This window comes from Chrysochloris asiatica, unplaced genomic scaffold (assembly GCF_000296735.1).
Source record: "Chrysochloris asiatica unplaced genomic scaffold, ChrAsi1.0 scaffold00177, whole genome shotgun sequence".
In the NCBI taxonomy this organism is placed as follows: Eukaryota; Metazoa; Chordata; class Mammalia; order Afrosoricida; family Chrysochloridae; genus Chrysochloris; species Chrysochloris asiatica.
This window is the reverse complement of record NW_006408695.1, coordinates 3,028,820-3,048,256: the sequence shown is the minus strand read 5'-3', so window position 1 is coordinate 3,048,256 and position 19,437 is coordinate 3,028,820. Positions and strand designations below refer to the sequence as shown.

Genomic DNA, 19,437 nt, shown 5'->3' with positions numbered 1-19,437 from the left:
CAGCAATTCATCTCGTATGCCGTCAACAAAAAAAAAAAAAAAAAAAAAAACTGAAGACTCTAAGACTTTGAGGAAGTTTCCTAAGGTTGAGGGAGGTCTAACAACAATATTAGTTTACATTCCTCAGAATAGGGCAGCTGTGTTGACACTAATCAGATGGGGGGGTGGGGGGTGGCGGTAGCGCGCGGAGTGGAGAGAGTTCAGTATTTCAGATGAAAATGCTCGCAGGTGAATGCTTGGAAGAGTAGACAGGACTACTAAAGCTCCTTAAAATCAAAACAAGACACATATTACTGGCGGGGTGTTCCGGTACAGAGGACAAAAGGAAGAGTCTAGCAAAGGCCAGCAAAGCAGGACCAGCACTTTCATATTGACCATGCTATTGTCTAGACACCTGAACTATGTAAATATACAGGGGAAATATCAAGTTATCTAAAGCAGGAAAAGGAAGTGCCTATTTTCCTTTAAAACGTTCAAGCAGGTTTGCTTGTACTCAGTAGAGAAACTTGAGTTTCTTGTTTTGCGTTAATATTGAGCGTTAGCTTAAAATGTTAACCAAACAGTTTTTAAAAAAAAGTTAAAATGACTTTTAAGGTTATCGTATTGTTTCTGTTTGACTCAATTTTGTCCAGATTCCAATCATTAAGAAAATGATCTGTGTGTCATATATAATATAATATAAAATTCTATATCTTTGTTCATAAGTTATTTCACACAAGTATCTATGAGGAAACCCTAGCGGACTGTTTATTCTTAAATCTGGGACCTGACTGGTGTATAAAAGCATAAAGAAGTACAACTAGAAGTTGACTTAGAGCTATGTGTCTGAAAAGTATAACATTAATGCAAACTGAGAGGAAATAAATATTTTGTTGGCAGTCCTGAGGATGCAGTGGTTAAAACACTTGACTGCTAACCATAAGGTCAATGGTTCAACCCCACCAAAGAAGAAAAAATGTACCAGTCTGCTTCCATAAAGATTACAGCCTTGGAAACCCCATGGGACAGTTCTACTGTATCCTCCAGGGTTGCTGAGTCAGAATTCATGGTTGGTATAGTCTCATGAAGGGGTGTGGGGGTGGGGGGACAGGACTGGAGAAAAGATATTTGTAGGAATTATTGCCTTTTATGTGAGCAAAAAAGTAATGTTGTATGTGAAAATACGGCTCCTTATAATGAGAGACAATATCTTTACATTTGATTTTTTTCCAATGCGCAGTCATTTGAGCTCAAAAGGCAGTGTTGCCTGTTTTCTCTTGATGGTGCTGCAGAACCTAGAAGATAACTATGAAAAAATATGGCTGCACTTCCCTATCTTCTTGCATGTGATTATATTTTGCTTTTAAGACATCCATATTTATTTACCAGCGTGAGCATTATGTAATAGTCTTGATTTCTATTCCTTAAAAACAGCTCTGTTTTCTCTCTAGTGTATATTTTAATAGCATTGTTACTAAAAATTCAGCTCTAGATCTGAGCATATAAAATGCCTAGGACCACATGGCCCTAAAAATCCTAAGATTTAATTCTGACGCTATAATGTGTTGGGATTCATCTTAAGGTAAGACTTATTAGGTAACTGTCAATACAGGAGCAGCTATCTACAGCATAAGTTACGTTAGTTAAGTGCCGTCAAGTCAGTTCCGACCCATAGCGACCCTGTACAGGGTTTCCGAGGGTGTAAATCTTTACGGGAGTAGAAAGCCTTATCTTTCTCCGGCGGAGCGGCTGGTAGTTTCAAACCGCTGACCTTAAGGTTCGCAGCCCAATTCGTAACCACTACGCTACATAAACATTGTTAAACATCGAGCAGATTATAAATAAAATGGCATAGAACCCTCAGTGAGAGTAATAATGATTTAAAAACTGTAACGCATCCTCTGGCCTCAAGGTAACTTCTTTGGGTTGATAACTCAAAAACTGTGCTATCTTTACTCATTTCTAGAATTGAATAGACTCCCCGCCACCCTCCGCTGCTAAGCAGAGCTGAATTTGGGGAAGCTTTTAATGAATAGGAAAGGGTCCGGAAGGGAGGAGAACATGGGCAGGATGTAACAGGCATGGCTTTAAGGTTCTACCCTTGGGTTACAATGTAGAGGTCTCAAGCACCGCGCCCAAGTGCCAGGTTTGGAATGACAGAGCCTCTGGGACTGACCTCAGACTTAGGGAGAGGCTCAAGAGAAAAGAAATTCTTCACCGATTAAGTTTTATTTCAGCGTGGCCTGTATTTGTGTGAGAGAGTCTCAGATACTCCTCTTCAGAAAGAGAGTTCTACTAAAATTCCCCTTCTGGTGTTTTAGGAAAAAAAGCAGAAGGAAAAGTGCTTTGGTAAATGGATTACAATATTCTAGAATGAAATGGAGCTAAAAGTTCTATCTCATTTTACCAGTTATGGTTTTTTTGCAGTTGAGAACTGTATGACTTCCATTTACTTAGGTTTTCCCTCCATGCTGTCCTAGAGAGAGAAATACATTTAAAAAAAGATTACTCTGTTACATAGTAGATGTTTCAATGGTTGTGCAAAATGAAGTATTAGAATATAAGTTTTGGGCAGTAGTACAAGCTCTGAGTCTAGTTCGTTACTTATTTTTCCACTAGATCTGCCTAGCTAAAGGAAATACTCCCTCTCATCCCACTACAGTTTCAAATGACTGATACATTTTTTTTTTTTTTTAAAGAGCAGTTTTACTCTTGAAAGGTGTCTTAAGACAAATAAATATTTTGTCTTAAGTTTTCCCATGTTGTGCTTCGGAGCTGTTTAGCACCTCAGGTGAGAGCATAGAGTATAAGAAGTGAAAACTGCAGGTTTACTTCAGGTGTCGGCCACTGTGTTCCTCACTCCTTGCTATGCCCTTAGGTTGCACTCCTTGTTTTACAATTGGATGCCCTCAAGCCCAGAGGGGACTGGGAGAAAGAGATCTTAGATCACAGATCATACCTTCCTTTACTACTATTGGAAAAATGATTTGGTGATAATAAATCACCTATCCTTTACCTAGATAAGGAAACACGTTTGTTTTGTTTTGTTTTTTTACAAGAGCAGTGATCCTCAACAGGGATGTGAGTTGTGCAGCAGAAAACATGAATGAATTTCTTATCCGTAACAGCCAGAAATATTGTTTGTTCTTTTATCATCCCACATACATTTTCAGAATGTAAAGTTACTAAAATTTTCCTAGATGGTGACCAAATATAGAATTTAGATTCTGTAGTTTGCCTATCAAGTATATTTGAAATCATGAGACTTTGTGTTTATCAAGAATGAATGGGATCAAACAATAGAGAACCGCAATACCACGAATACGTGTTAGATACAAGCAAATATATCGGTTTTAGAACTAAGTTGCGCCTGACCCAAACCATAGGATTTTAAGTCACCTCATGTGCATGTGAAAGTTGGACATTGAATATGGAAGACCACAGAAGAATTGATGCATTAGAATTGCATTGTTGTAGAAGAATATTAAAAATACCATGGACTGACAGGAGAACAAACAAATCTGTCTTGGAAGAAGTACAGCCAGAATGTTCCATATAAATGAGGATGGCCAGATTTCATCTGTAAATAGTCACAAATGTCATCAGGAGGGACCAGTCCCTGAAGGAGGATATTATGCTTGGTAATGTGAAGGATCATTGAAAAAGAGGGAAGACCTACCTCAATGAGACGGATTGACACAGTGGCAGCAACACTGGGTTCAAACACAACAACAATTGTGAGGATGGCTCAGGACCAACCGTGTTTCTTTCTGTTGTGCATATGGTTGTTATGAGTTGGAGCCAACTGGAAGGCGAGCAACAACAATGCAAGCTAGATTTATTTGTCATTTATACGACTGTGCTCATTGAAACATGAGCTGGTAAGATAAAAGGAGGTTAGGTAAAAATCATATCATCAGAGTATCATTATGGAATCACTATAGAACTCCTTTCCCCTGTTGAATACACATTTTTTAAATTTCTAATTTTTTCTGAATCAGCAAGGTAGGAACAATGAGTACAGATATAAAATGATAGCTCTGAAAAACAGCATATTTTTTTTTCCAGAAAAGTTGTGCTGTTTTGAAAATGAAAGTCTTTCAGACTCAATGGACTTTCAATTTTCTTTTGAATGTCTGCTAAGAAAAGGGATGCCTGATGCAGTATTATTGTCCAATGTCACTTAACACAATAATGAATCTGTGAAGAATGTTCAGGAGGGTCATCACTTTTGGATAGAGTGGAGTGAAGTATCAAGGCAAAACAGTTGATACAAAACTTAAACTATAGTTCTATTCATTGGCAGAAGAAATCAGCAAAATGTGTCTTGCTAATGTAGAAATTGTCAACATTTTATATCTGCACTTACACCTTTTACTTAAATTGTACTTTGTCGTTATTCACGACTAGCAGTGATGATTAGAAGGGCTGTCTTACTCATTCTTAATGACTTTTTACTATCAGTTACATTTAAGTGGTACATAGGATATAAAGTTGAGTGTGAAACTGTTTCCATATTGAAGAAGTATACAAGCATACAACTCATAGGGGAAACGGGCTAGATATGTAGACAGTTACAATTCATGGCAGATACTAAATGTCATATGATAAGTGTAAGCAAGATAATATAAAGATTAAGCAATTTCCTCAAAAGAGAAGGATCAGAAAGATCTACATGGATATGTAGAATGCAGCTGCACTTGGAAAGGCAGTTAGAACTTCCTCTGTTCTAGAAATACAAGAGGGAAAGAGGATTTGAACCAACAAAGGCACAGAGGTGGGATGATAGCTGCTGCATTCCTAAATGTCTAGATAGTCTAGATAGGACAGAGCATCTGAGAGAATTAGGAAATAAAGTTAGGTACATATGTGATGGCTTATGGAGGGCCATAAGAGATGAATTTACTAGTGACAATGGCAAGTCATGGAAGGGTTTGGAAGAGAAATGGCATAATTGCAAGTCTACTCAGGAACACTGAAGAAGAATAAACGGCTTTGCTTAGGACTACTGGAAACATTAACATGCACTTCTCTAAATTGCACACGGGCTGTCGTTTGACAGGAAGATCGAACCTCTTTTCTAGGACAATTTGCAAGAGACGGAATTGATTGTTCCCAGGTTTTCATATAACTTGTGTATTCTCTATAGCTTTCTTTAATACCTGTGGCCCCTGCCATAGGTAAGTTGGGGACCAATCGTCTTGCTTCCCCTTGATACTTCTTATTTATGCCTACTAGTTCAGGATTACTAATAGCATTCCCTTTCCCTTTCAAAAGTGTCCCGAGTTAAACCATAATTCCTACCTTACAAACTCCAACTCTTTATGTTATTATTTCCCTTGAAATCTCACCCCAAAATGAAAAAGCAAGATAGATTTGGCTGTAAGTGATGCATTGCTTTTTACACCCAGGATACAAAATCATTTAGACTGTTTTCCCCATGCAAAGAAGCAGTTCCTTGCAAGACAGTACTTAACCTTGAGTTAATTAAGAACAGTCACTATGCTGGCACCATGAGAAATGAGCAAGTCTCAGTCTGACGGAGCCCAAAAGTTCTTCATAGATGACTCCAGTATACAGTGGACTCTGGTAAGGGACACTGAAGACTCTCCAAGACTCTGAAATGGGCCTAAACATGTTCATGATGAAAGTACTGTTTCACATGGTTTGAGGACTAGGATTCAGACGAGAAGGGAGAGAGGAAAGGTTCTCCTAGGTAGATGATTGAACGCTAAGAAAAATGCAAGGAGGCACTGCACAAGAGCAGATGAAGGGGAATGGTATATGATTTGAAAAGAGTATTGGTTTAAACAGCAATGTAGGAACACAAGTCAGACTGACTTCCTACGTAATTAGGAGCTAACTTTATTTATTAAACAGGCATCTTAGAAACAGGACAAGAAAACCATTTACTCTGGTCACTGGTCTAAATGCAAACAGTAATCCCAAAGCTAAATGTGAGAGAGAATATACCAACTATGACATTTGCTGAAGTTCAGAATACCGATTGGCAAATAATAGATAGAAGGAAATACAAATGTCCTATCCAAAAAATACAAGAAGAAAGAAAGAAAAATAACAACAGCAGTCCCACTCCATCTCCGCACAGATAAATAAACAATAAAATTTAAATCTTGGTATCACAATTAAAAAAAAAATCTGCACCTTAAAATTTATCTGTTTCATTTGGGGCAAGGATACGCATTTATATTCAAGACTTGAAGAGGAGAGACATGTCTTCAAACACATTAATATAGTATTTTCTCCTTCTGCAACCTCCTTTATCACATCAATGTCAAATAGAAAGAAAATTTACGCACTTGGAGAAATGCTAGCGGGGGAGGCCTTTGGTGGAGAACCTCAGAAACTTGATATAGACTGTAGGACAGGGATACCAAGGTTGTGTCTTATTCCTTTCTCTTTGCTACCAAGATAATCCTCTACTTCCATGAAATGCATTTTGAAAGTATTGATGTTAGCGTATTATTGTCTTGCTTTTAATGGTGCATAATAGTTAAATCTCACAAATTACATACTGCCATAAATCTCCATTAAAGAAATAACTATATTCTATCACTGACTATATATATATAACTATATTCTATCACTATCACATTCTATCACTGCCACTTAACAGCAACAAAAATCAGGAACAGTACTTCATAATTCCCCACATTTGATTTCCTTATTTGGTTTGCTGTGGATTAATACTCTGGGCTGCAAAGTCGGTTTGAACTGCAAGGATGGTCAAGTTCACCAGCCACTCCTCGTAACCCCGATACAGGGTCGCTATGGGTCAGAACCAGCTTGATGGCACTTAACAACAGCATGCTATACAGAAGGGAGCCTAGTAGTGCAGTGGATTAGAAATTGATCTGTTCACCATATAGTCAGCAGTTCAAATCTACCAGCTACTCTGTCAGAGAAAGGCTTTCTGTTTCCTAAAAGAGTTGACAGTCTCAGAAACCCTATAAGGTGTCTCTGTGAGTTGGAACCAACTCAGTGACACCCACTACCACCATACTATTCAGAAGGTATATCTTTCCATTTTCTCCAAAAAGAAAATCTTGGAAATTTCTCATTTTGAAGTGTATTTAATGTTTGATAATGACTCACTTTTTACATCCTATTATTTTTTTCCTAAATGCAATTGTTTATGTTTCCAAGGACAAATGAAATTGGACTGTGGGGTACATTTTAGCTATGATGACTCTACCAGATTGTGTTCACTAGTCAATTTAACATTCAGTAACTGGTGTGAAGATAAAGCACATGTTGGTTCTAGGTGGGGGAATAACTGGCAAGAATAAAGCATTTATGGAATGTTAGTACATGTGTGTAGACTGTAAGTTGATAGCTCATGCAAAACTTGTAATCTGAATTGCATCTTGTCTATGTTTCTTGAATGGCAAAAAAAAAAAAAAAGATTTCCTTATAAAAGCTGAAAGAAGGAATTTTGAATCAAGCTGTGGTGTGTTGCCAGAGGCGGAAATTTATGAAATGCTCTCGTCAGCTAGTCTGGAAACACTACAAAAGAAATTGTTCCACTTTCTTATTGGTGCTAAAGCCACTAATAGGTGCAGTTTAGTATAATACCTCTATGAGAATTACCACCCCAAAGTGAGCTTGACTTGGAAAGAACACTGTACCGGCATTTTCTTTTTCCTTTTAAGCTTGTGCAAAACACCCAAAGGGGCCATTTCCAATCCAGGCAGAGATCTTTCTAAAGTTTATTCTTTCTCAGATCACAGAGACAATGGGGGGAATATGCCCTGTTTACTCAAATCATTCTGGATTAGTGTCACTCTATTGATGGAATCAGAATTAAAAGCAACACCATTACCTTCTCTAAAAGTAGCATCAGATGTTTTGGAAGTGGCTTGATTCCTTTTAAATAACCGTGAGTGTCTTTGTCACCAGACTAATGCTTAAGATTGGACAAGGTGCACAGTAAGAAAAGGAAACTTTGGGAGAGGCAGGAATTACATTACAGGCCTTAGGCCTGGGCAGTTATTTCAACAAAGCATCCCAAAGTGCTTGGGAAGCAGAAAATTGGAAGAGTGAAATTTTCTAAGACGTGTGGTTTTCTTTCTCTATCATTTCCATGCTCTTCTCCAAAAGTCATGCTACAAAAATAAATATTTCCACAGCAATTCCTTTCCATTCTCTAATGGAAAGAAATTGGACTGGGGAGCTACTTTTTCATTAAAAATTTCTCAGATATCCCCATTCACAATAACTCTGAACTCTCTTATCCCTTCCTGCCTTCTTTCTGCCCTTCTTTCTTCCCTCTCTCCTTTTTTCTTTGTCTCTGCCTCCCTCCCTTCTTCTTTCTTCCCTTCCTTTTTCCCTTTATTACTCAGTTCTTATTTCTCTCTGTGTACACCAGGTTTCCTCTCTCCCTGTCTAGACTGAAGGCTCTTAGAAGACAGTAGAGACAGCCATTTCTAACTCTATTCCTACATTCTCTGGAGTCACTGACTCTTGTTTCCTGAATGCAATGGGAGCATGTGGATGTTGCTCTTGCTTCAAGGGGTACATTTAGATAGAAATATAGTGTGCATGCTTCTTGCATGGACTGTTTATAGCCAACCTGGGCAAACAGCAAAGCAATGACACTCATTATATATGCCTTGTCCACCTGAATGTTATACAGATAACAATATCATATGGTTTTTCCTTTGCATCTTCCAAGTCTTTCTATTTACTCTGCTATAATGAGCCTAGGTATTTTTCCCCATTCTATCTAAGTGGCAAGCATGTTTTTAAAAGACAAGGCCATCCATGAATAAGGCCTGGTTTGTACTCCAACCGAGGTGAATAGTGTAAGGTATATGCTGTTTTCACATAATTGATTACCCACAAAGACAGAGTCTGTGTTTGATTTTTTTGAAAAACTCAGCAGATCAGATTTTAATCTTGCTTTGCAGTCATTTTTAAAAGTGTTTGCTTGCTTCTCCTCTGTTCCCTTGATTGAGTTTGTCCCTTGCATGCCTCTCGATCATCACCAGAGATGTGGGTGGTGGTTTGCTCTGGGTGAATAAGCTTGATGATTAGCAAACACTTTTCCGTTTTATTTTCTATGGTGTTATTACTAAGGATGTCTGATAAATCTCTATGTCATTTTGCTCTCAAACATGGTGTCTCAGCTATTTTTTCTGCTCAGATAAGACACTAATGAGCTGTTGTAATTATTAAACTGATTGATTGATTGTTACTTTTATAACAGAGTACATAGAATGAAATGAATAGATGGCTGTTTTTTTCAAAGTAAGGCATGTGTTCTGCAGAGCTGGAAACTTCAGTTGTTTTTTTTTTTGCAGCTAAAAGTGACAGCTTAAAGGAACATTCCAATGTTATGTAAGTCACCATGTCTAATTACAAAGCATAATAAATCACTAAAACCCTCTTTCTCAAATATGAAAAGTGTACCATAGAAGTTGGCAGGCAAAAGCAAATTAAAACTCATAGAACTTCCTCATTTGAATATGTGCATATGCAATAATAAGACTGAGTAGTATAGTTTCTGTTTCATGCTTCCATTTGCCATTTGCCAATAAAGACTAAGAATGCCAACCTCTAAGTGTGTGTTATAAGTTCTGAAAATAAAGTCAGGAACTCATACTATTTGTAAGAAATGGTTTATAATTGTAATAAACTACAGTCTTAGTTCCTCAAAACACAATTTGTAAACCGTTAATTATGGAATTATTCTAAACTACACTCTGGCTAACTAGACAGAAAATCATGGAAATTAGAGAGAGTGGGACCAATTTGATGGCCTCTCTACTAGGAAGGATGTCTTAACTCTAAACCTGTTTCTGGGTGGTTTCTTTGCAAAGTAACTTTTGTTTTGGACACATAAGTATCATTGCAAGAAAGTCAGTAATTAAGTGACCACAAATATTTGAATTCTTGTTGCTGGCCTAGATGCATTCTAAACAAAATCTAAGCTATTGGGTTAAAAACACTGCCTTGGCACAAAAGTGTGTATGTGCTTCTTGTAAGGAAATAGAAGTTCATTTGTAAACTCACCAGCTAGGTGTGAACTACTAAATATTACTCATTGCCCTATGAGTGACAGAACTGGCTATTGTGTTACTTGTTCCATAAAGTTGATGCTAAGAACACAATGCCCAAGACAATGTAAAATATAAATTAAAGGTCATAGAGATTATTTGGGGTTGTAGTATAACATTCACCTGGCTGTAGTGTGGAAAGAGATGATGCCAATTTGGAGACAAACTTGCTTCCAAATAAAAGTCAATAGTTTTGTTAGAATAAAATAGATAACTTTCTGAGAGTGATTATCACTTTGTGGAACTTTGCATTTGTTCTTTAATAAATTTTTCTGAATATCTATGTCTGTTCCAGGTACTGGAGATTTGACATTAAATAAGCCAGGTATAGTTATTCATAATAAATGTGTAATCTAACAGAGAAGACCAATATTAAAAAATTAACATGCATATTGGTAGAGGTAATGAATTTCAACAATGATTACAAAATAGAAAATGGAAGTTTTGAGTAGTATGAAAGTTTACAACAAGGAGAATAACCCTATCTGAGAAAAGAAGACCTCTCCTCAGAGGAGACATTTCAGCCAATTCTGAAAGATAGGTTGGGAAGCAACCAGGAGATAGGATTGTTGTTATTAGCTGTCATCCAGTTGGACCCTTATACATGGCAACTCCATGCCCAATGAAGTGAAATACCACCTGGCCTGCATCATCCCAGTAGGACTGTTGTGATCCATAAGGTTTTATTGTCTGATTTTCAGAGGTAGGACACCAGGCCTTTCTTCTTGGTTTCTCTTAGTCAGGAAGCTTCACTGAAACCTTATAGCAACATCCAAGCCTCCGCTGAAAGATGACTGGTGGTTGCACATGCATTGGCTGGAATCGAGCACTGGTCTCTTGCTTGGAAGGCAAGCATTCTACCACTAAGCTACCTCTGCCTCCAGGGACTAGGATAGGGTTAAGGTATGGATTTCCCAAGTAGAAAGATCTGTATCAGCAAAAGGCTTGAAGACTGAAGGAGAGACTTCATTTTAAAAACTGAAGGGGAAGCCCATGTGGTTGTTCTTCAGTCAGCAAAGACAAAAATTCCAAACATTGCCTTGTAGGCCATTTTGAAGATCCCGTGCCTTTATTCTAAGAGACCTGGATGCCACTCAAAGGGATGAAGCTTTCAAATGACATGCTCATAACTGCATTTCCTTAAGTTTCAGGTAGTAGCACCATAGAGATGGACCTCTAGCTGTTCTTTGTTTTGATACCCATTCTGAAAATGATCATCAAGGACTTTATGTTTCTGTTTTTGATAAGTGTGAGACATTTTCCTTAAATATAAACGAAGTGTACTTTTTTTGAGTATGACTTTAAGATACAAATGCCAGACAGAAAGCTGAGTGACTCCAATTTACATGCGATCAGAATGAAGGCTATGGGACAAATTAAGGATTAAGAAAGCGGGTACTCAAGCCAGATTTACTGGTTTTACATTTGGGCTCTCTCAGTTACTACCTTAGGCAAGTTACCTCATCTTACAGAGCTTCAGTTTCTTCATCTATAAAATATGTATAAAACATAGTATTAAAGTGGTATATGTCTCCTGAGGAATAAATACATATGATGTACTTGAATCCTATAAATTGTACTATAAGGCACATAGTAAAGACCCAGTAAGGGTAATAATAACAGTACTAGTGGTATATGGAGAAGACTGAAAAAATATACTAAGTATACTAATGATTTTTTTGTTTTTTTCATTCTGATGGCCTGTATTTTTTTTATTGAAATTGACATATCTTTTGTTTCATGGCATGTTTCATTTGAAATTTACCTACTCTGATAAAATGTGAATCACATTTAAACTTAATTGTTTTATGTGAACTACACAGATACACTATCAGAATGATTTTAACATATTTTCAACTCAGGGTGAAAACTGCTGAGCTTCTAAAGTTGCCGTGGTATGCTTTTCATAAAGATGGTCTAACCTTCCCTACAGAATTTCATTAGAACTATGTTCTTCTCTTAACATTACCATTAATCTGCTAAATGGAGCTGTTGAAACATAGTAATTGTTGTAGATTAAAAATGCCCTCTAATTTGAATAAATAAATTCTGAGTAGTCGTCTGTAGTATCTACATTAAGAATTACTGAATATTAAAATTATACTTCTTCGCTCTCTAGTAAGCTGAATACTTCCTTGTCAGTTTCTGGAGATGCCAGTTTGATTTAGAAATGAGATGCCTCACAATTTTTGTTGTGGTTGTTCACTTGTCACAATTACTAGAAGGAAGAACTTACTAAAAATCTTAGAATTCAATGCTGATTTTTCTTTAAATACACTCTACAAATTTAACTACAGTTGGATCCAGTTTGAACTTCAATGCATTCCAAACTTCCTAGCTTTTCAGATGCTCTGTCTAATAATTGTTGACTTTGGTGTCCACCTGATCAACCAGCTTTGTAGTTATTTGTCTGACCTGCTGTACTCTGACATTGGATGGGGCTTTTAGTCAGCTCTCATGTTATGGAATCTGGTTCCTCAAAGGACTCTTGACACTTTGTGTCAGAAGATAAAGCATTCTAGTAAACTCCTAGCCTACTGTCGTTCTTGGTATGTGTGTACTTAAATGTTTTTTTCTTACATTTTGTTCAATACCAGTATGGCTATATTTTCCCTCCCAACATTGACTTTTTACAGTCATTCTAAAAGGCAAAAGAATTAAAATATTTTATGCCTAGCAACATCTGGCTTTGAAAAGAATGTGATGGTAAATAAATTCGTAAATAGGAAGAATGATGTTTTAAGTTGACCTCAAATGGAGCACTTTAAGGCAATTGTGTTTAATTCTAGCATAAAACAAACCATCATTCTTTGAGGTGAGGCAGGTGGTAGAAGACTCAAAAATGACAAGCATTTCTCCCTTAGGCCCTGCCTGTTGAAAAGTCTCTATCCTGCCGATATTTGGGGGAGAAAATGTAGTACTGTCTGCTAGAGTATAATCGAACAAATACTTTGTAAAGCCAGGGTCATGAAGAAAAAAAAATTTTTTTTTTCTTAGAGCAGAATTTTTAGAATGTTCATAAAAGCTCTTCCATGAAACTTAAAGGTGAAAGGTTTTATGAGTTGAAGAAACTATACTACCTGAACCATTTTAAATTTCTAGGTTTGGCCTGGCTAATCTATACCAAAACCAAACAATGTCAAAAGCAATTTGTTTTTTGTTTTTTAAAGCAGTCTCATCTCATTATGTTAAAAGGGCTTCGCAGATGAGGATGCCCACAACCAACAGAATGCAAGAACTGGAGTGCCCCTTATGTTTGATCATCACTTTCAGCCACCTGAATTTAGACACTGTTTACTTCATAGGAAACAGCAGTTCGCATTGTGCAAGCACCTGTCCAGGGTTCACAGCATGTTGGTGACCCTGTTGAGACTTAGACCCTGTGTCACCAAACTCAGGACACCAGACCCTGTGTCCTGAGTTCTTTTGCACTGCTAGAGTCCATGCAGGGTTTTAAGGAGAGTGCTGAAAAATATTCCTTTTCCCAGCCTTATCTGGTATCCAGTCAAGGATTATAAATAAAACTGCATCATAATGAAAATCAGACAAGTTGTTGTTTCATATGACAAAGATCCATTTGAAGTCAGACAAGCATATTTTAATTTGGTATCCTGACAGTACACTGTCCTACCCTCCTTTCCATGTTTTATGAACCTCTTACAATGTATTAAAGGAGCCCTTACAATGCAGTAGATTAAGCTTTAGGCTGGTAACCAAAAGGTCAACAGTTTGAAACCACCAGCATTTGCACAGAGAAAGGTGTGTTAAAGCCTTGGAACTCAAATGGAGACGTTTTAGTAATCTTTTCTATAGGGTAGTGACCTATAGGATAGTCAGAATCAACTCAACAAAAGTGGGTCTGATTTGTTTGTCTTGGTTTGGTTTGGTTGGAAATGCATTGCTCGCTCTTGTCATGTTGCCTTTAATTAAGAAATTATAGATAGTATTATTTTAGAGGAAATCTTATATTTCTCTTACCTACATAAATTAAAGGAGAGCGATCTTAAGAAATACAAACTCAACCTGAGTTCTGTGTATTACATCAAACCCTGTATTGCACTGGCCAAATGATTTGATTGAAATCCATTTTTTAGGTTGAATTATTTTATAGAAAAGTAATTACACTTTCAGTAAACAAAATGGTGGGGATTTGTTTTTGCGCTATGGTTATTGCAGCAATATATACCAACACAATTTTGGTGAACTCATAAGAAAATTCAAGCCCAAATGTTATTCATGTTCTAGGATCATTACATAAACATAATGCAGGAAAAACAACATGAAATTGCAGGATTAAAATTCTTAGGACACTTTTAAAACAGTGACTTCTTAAGAAGGGTCCCTAAGTGCACAACTGTTGGCTGAAAGGTTGGTGGTTCAGACCCACCCAGAGGCACAATGGAAGACAGACCCGGCATTCTGTTTTCAAAAGGTCATAGCCTTGAAAACTCTATGGAGCTGTTCTACTTTGTACACATGGGATAGCCATGAGGAGGAATTAATTCAATGGCACCCAACAACAGTCAGGAAACATCTAGTCCTCTATATTAATACTACTACAATCATCTAACTGAAGGATAATGAGAAAATTAATCATAGTCTGTCAATTGACATTGTTAAGCTTACTCTGTCCTAATAGTGAAAACAAATAGTTAGAGACTCAGACCCTGGGTGATCCTATACTTACCAACCACACCAGCTTCTTGTTTCAGAATCCCCTAGGCTGTTCTGAGATTACTTGGAGTTATTAAATCCCTGTGACCAATGTGTGTATCATCCTTTCTGTAGTCTCATCAGCTAGGCTGTGATAAACCTGAATAGATTCCAACTATAGACACAGGTAATTTTCCAGTGTCTAATGTGTGAGAGTTCTATGTCAGTTACTTTATAAGAAGTGATACATCTGTTTGAATTCAGAGGCAATCAGGTATTCTACTATAGCAGGATCATAGTAGGTGTTCAAAAATTGTGTTCATCTGTGCCTCTTATATGCTGTGGAAAGAAAACTTACTCTTCTTTCATAAGTGATACGATGTGTAACTTTCTTCATCCATTCATTACTTCAACAGACACTCAAGTGCCTGCAGAGTATATTGTTTATTCCCACACCAAGATACGTTTTGTTTAGAAAGGGAGAATATACTTCCTACTTCCTTTCAAATACTCTAGTAGCTTTTGTTGCATACGGAAACACATGGGACATCTGGGATTGCATAGAGCTTTATTCGATCAAAATTTCTTTCAAATTTTCATGGGTGATGCCAAAGTGTCATGTTATAATTTTTGAGACTCTTTTACTTGTCATTGTAAATTATCAGGCACTGGATTAGCATCTCAGAATAGTACTTATAAAATCTGCCTCCTCCCCCTGTTTATAGAACTATTGACTAGTGAAGAAGGAGCACAAGTACTATTCCTCTAAATCTACCAGCTTCACTTTGGTGGAAAATAAGGGATAGGCATTATTCATCTTGGCCTGGGCATGCAAGCTGTTCAGTCAAACATGACCCTATGCTCAGAATGGTCCCCTGTGCTTTGTTTAATCCTCTGCTGTTACTGTTTTGAAATTCTCAATAATCTATGAATAGGAAGACCTGCTTTTATATTTTGCACTGGGCCTTGCAAACTATGTAACTGGCCCCGCCTGGGTAGCACTTGTTCTTGACTATTCTGATCTGCCCCTCAGTCATATTCAATCATATAATGTCAACATATCCAATCTCTCATCAGTAAGAAGGAAATAAACAGGCTAAACCCTCTCACTTCTTTCCCTCCTCCCCCACAATAAATATTTTACAACTTAACTTCCAAAATATCATTTCTTATAGTGCTTTTTGTGACTTCATTAAAATCTTTTATAAAGCTATTAGAAATATTCTAGAAGATTTCCAATGATACCATTTTTATTATGGTGAGGTTGTTGTTTGCATTTGTTTCAGACTAGCTCAAAGTTAGCAGTAGTGGTTTTATTTATTTATTTATTTTGGACAATTGATTATACTACTTGGCTTCTGTTTCTTTAAAGCATACTTTGAGGATAGTTTAAATTGAAATGTATTTTCTCATTTTCATCATGGATAGCAGCAAGCACTTTTTTCCCCAATCCTGAGAAATCCAACTTTCTGTTATATAACTCAAGACCAGTCCTTTTATGGTTGTCTTGTGGTGGTTGCTGTTAAGTAAAATATTTCACATGGAACTGTGTGAAATAAAAAAAAAATAAAGTACTCAGAGGTATGTTCATTGACATTGAGGGTACTGTTAGAAGTTTTTGGAATACAATTTCTAACTTCTTTGGTACCACCTAAAGAATATTCAATCTTACTGCTATTGTGGGGTCTCCTTTGTGACTCAGAGGTAAATGGAGTTTCCATTTTTCTTAAGTCACTGGAGAAGTGCTGAGTGTTTGCTCATTGGCTTTTAAAGTTGAATCCCAAACTTTTGCTTTTATATATACTTGCAGGGGGGAGGTGGGCAGGAATCAAAGGGCCCGTGTTTCTTTGTTCTCATCCAAGCCCACAATTAGCTGAAGTTTCATTCTGTGTAGCTAGAAGGAGGAGGAAGGGGATGGTCCAACAGGCATTTTACTGCCTGCGAGAAAGTGCTCAGGGAGTTTCTTTGTCCTTTTGGTCAGGGAAGGCTGCCTCTCTAATTGTACCGCTGTAGGGAAGCACGTGCCTCTGGGAGCATTATCTGATTCCTACAGGACATTCACGAGTGCTTTGTATACTGACCCTTAACTTGAACACAAATATCTTTTCAATCCCCTTTCCCTGGCTGGTGCCTGAGGCTTGGACACCTAAGAGCTTTCTTTCCTTCAGGGGTATAGATGTACTTATATGGGCTTAGGGTTTTACTTTTCTTCCTCCCTTAGTTGTTTCACCTACAGTTTTTTGTTTTTAGTTTTTTTGTTGTTTTTTTTTTTTCCCTTTTTAAACAGCCTGTCAGGAGGGGAAGCTGATGAGGGCGGGTAGCAAGGAATAGGAGTTGTAGAAACCAGAGGGGTGAGAAGGCGAGACAAACAGCTGTTCCTGTCAGAATAGGGATAAGTGTAAAGAGATTAATAGTTATTTGAAGAGCAAATGGGGACATGGCATTCACCAGTGGAATGTGAATGTATAAATGTAATGGAATGGGCATGCGGCCCTCAGCATCTAAACAGATGGTCTCTGAACTGAATGGAATGGAGGGGTCTGTTTTTCTCCCCATGTGAATAATTAAAGCTTTACAAAGTAATTTTACTAAACATAAAGTCTTAATTTAAAATACGCTCAAGCCCCTATGTATTTCTTTGGGAGTTTATTATTCTCCATAGTTTTACTTAGTCAGTGAGTCTCAAGATTATTATTTCTATTGAAATAATCATTTCAATTAGCCCATTCGGGCTCCATATTTTCTTAATAAAATATGTATGGGTAGGACTGCCTCCTCCATTTGCATTTGTTTATTCCCCCTTCACTAACTTGAAGAAACAAGGAGATTTCCATGTGCCAAGGATGTTTCACAAGGGAAAACCTGTACCTTAGGATGTTTGCCTCTGCAAATGTCATCAATTTGACTCTTCTTTAGAAATGCTTATAGTGATGATGGTATTGACAGAGCCCTCAACTTGGAGCCAAAAGATTTGGTTTCAAAATCTCCACTTTGTTCTTACTAGCCAGTGTTTGAGTGCATTGCTTCTCTTCTTTAATAGCAATAAAGTAGTTTTATATGGGAAAAAATAAATTAATATTTCCATAAGACTTTATCACCACCTGCTCTGGACTTGGGGATGTTCACATAGAAGACTTACAAGCATCTGGTGGAAGGAGCTACATGAACTAATAGGATTCTGAGTTATACCAAGGATAGAATTACAATAAGTAAATAAGTATACCTCTTACTCACAAAAATTCTACCTCAGAAAATAATAAGTTGCTCCCAAGAAAATGAAAGAGAAGATAAAAATTGGACCATGTTTATATGTTACACCAGCATATTAACTTTTAAAATACATTCTTGGCTCTCCTTAACCCTGTACCCCTTTGGTAAGCTAGCACTGAATTTAGAATTATAGAACTGGAAGGAAATTTGGAGGTCATCTTATTTTCATTCATATACCACAAGTTGATGCTTAAATCCCTTGGAGAACATGTCTGTCAAATGATCTTTCCCATTTTGAATACCATGGTAGGCATACAAAAAGAAGAAAAAAAGTCAAGGATGTTTCAACAGGGAGTATGAATTCATTTAAGAGCACTGAACATTTTCTGCCCAATTTGTCAAGACACATGAACCTACTTTTATATGCCTTTGAGGTTACGTCTCAAAACGTTCCACATAATATCGTCTGTGAAGGTCATTACAAAACATACATGCCTCAGACTTCTTTGGAGTTTTTATAGGACAAATGGAAATCTTTTTACTTTGGATGTAAATGCATGTACAAATGATAACCTTTATTAGAGCGATGTTTGATGCTTAAATTGCTAATGTCAGGGTTTCTGGGTGTCCTACAGCCACAATACACAAACCTGGGGCTCCTGAACAGCATGGACCAGCAGATTCAGAACGGTTCCTCGTCCACCAGCCCCTACAACACAGACCACGCCCAGAACAGCGTCACGGCGCCCTCGCCCTATGCCCAGCCCAGCTCTACCTTCGACGCCCTGTCACCATCGCCCGCCATCCCCTCCAACACAGACTATCCAGGCCCACACAGCTTCGATGTGTCTTTTCAGCAGTCGAGTACAGCCAAGTCGGCCACCTGGACGGTAAGGGCACTGGCCACCCGCATCTGTCATTAAGCACTATCCCCACATGCAAGAATTTTCTTCCAGCACCTCAGTGTGCTTTTTTTTTTTTTTTCCTTCTCAAAGCCTAAAACATCTGTATTAAATGTTGAAAATTTCTACTCCCCATCTTTCAAAAATATTTTCTGTCCCTTAGAAGATATAACACTGAGCCAAAGAGAGAGGGAGATCCTTTACAATTCCAGCCAGTGTTTCCCTGGCTACTTCACATTATAGTGAAGTTCTTTGTGTGAACATACTGGAAAATGTAAAGCATTATGCTAAGTGGAAGTAATGTAATCATAGTTTTTTGTTTTTGTTTTTAAAAACAATCCCCAGACTAGGAGGTGTTTCCCAGTGTTATAATTTTGAAGAAAGAAATGTTACATTACAATGTGAGAAAATAAGAAATTCTGGCTATGAAGGCAGGGTCTAAATTTGTTCATGTATGTAGGCTCCATTAAAGGAATCATACTTTGTTGATACATACTTATGAAATTTATTTTAAAAATTCCCTCAAATATAAGCCTATAAATCTACACACAGGGGTCCTGAACTAATCCAAAGAGATTCTTATTTAGCTGGAAAAACATAACTATATATACACA

At 37.4% G+C, this 19,437-nt stretch overlaps 1 protein-coding gene across 6 annotated transcripts in view; it reads left to right on the top strand.

Annotated features, from left to right (window-relative positions):
- TP63 (tumor protein p63) overlaps positions 1-19,437 on the top strand; it is a 323,929-nt gene that overhangs the window by 200,608 nt on the left and 103,884 nt on the right. For 5 of the 6 annotated variants that reach the window (XM_006871875.1, XM_006871874.1, XM_006871877.1 and 2 more), the window contains one exon: positions 18,557-18,811. In XM_006871875.1, the coding sequence (XP_006871937.1) occupies positions 18,557-18,811 (255 nt within the window). Of the gene's footprint in view, positions 1-18,556; positions 18,812-19,437 lie in introns of those variants that run through there. The other variant, XM_006871879.1, reaches the window with a different exon arrangement.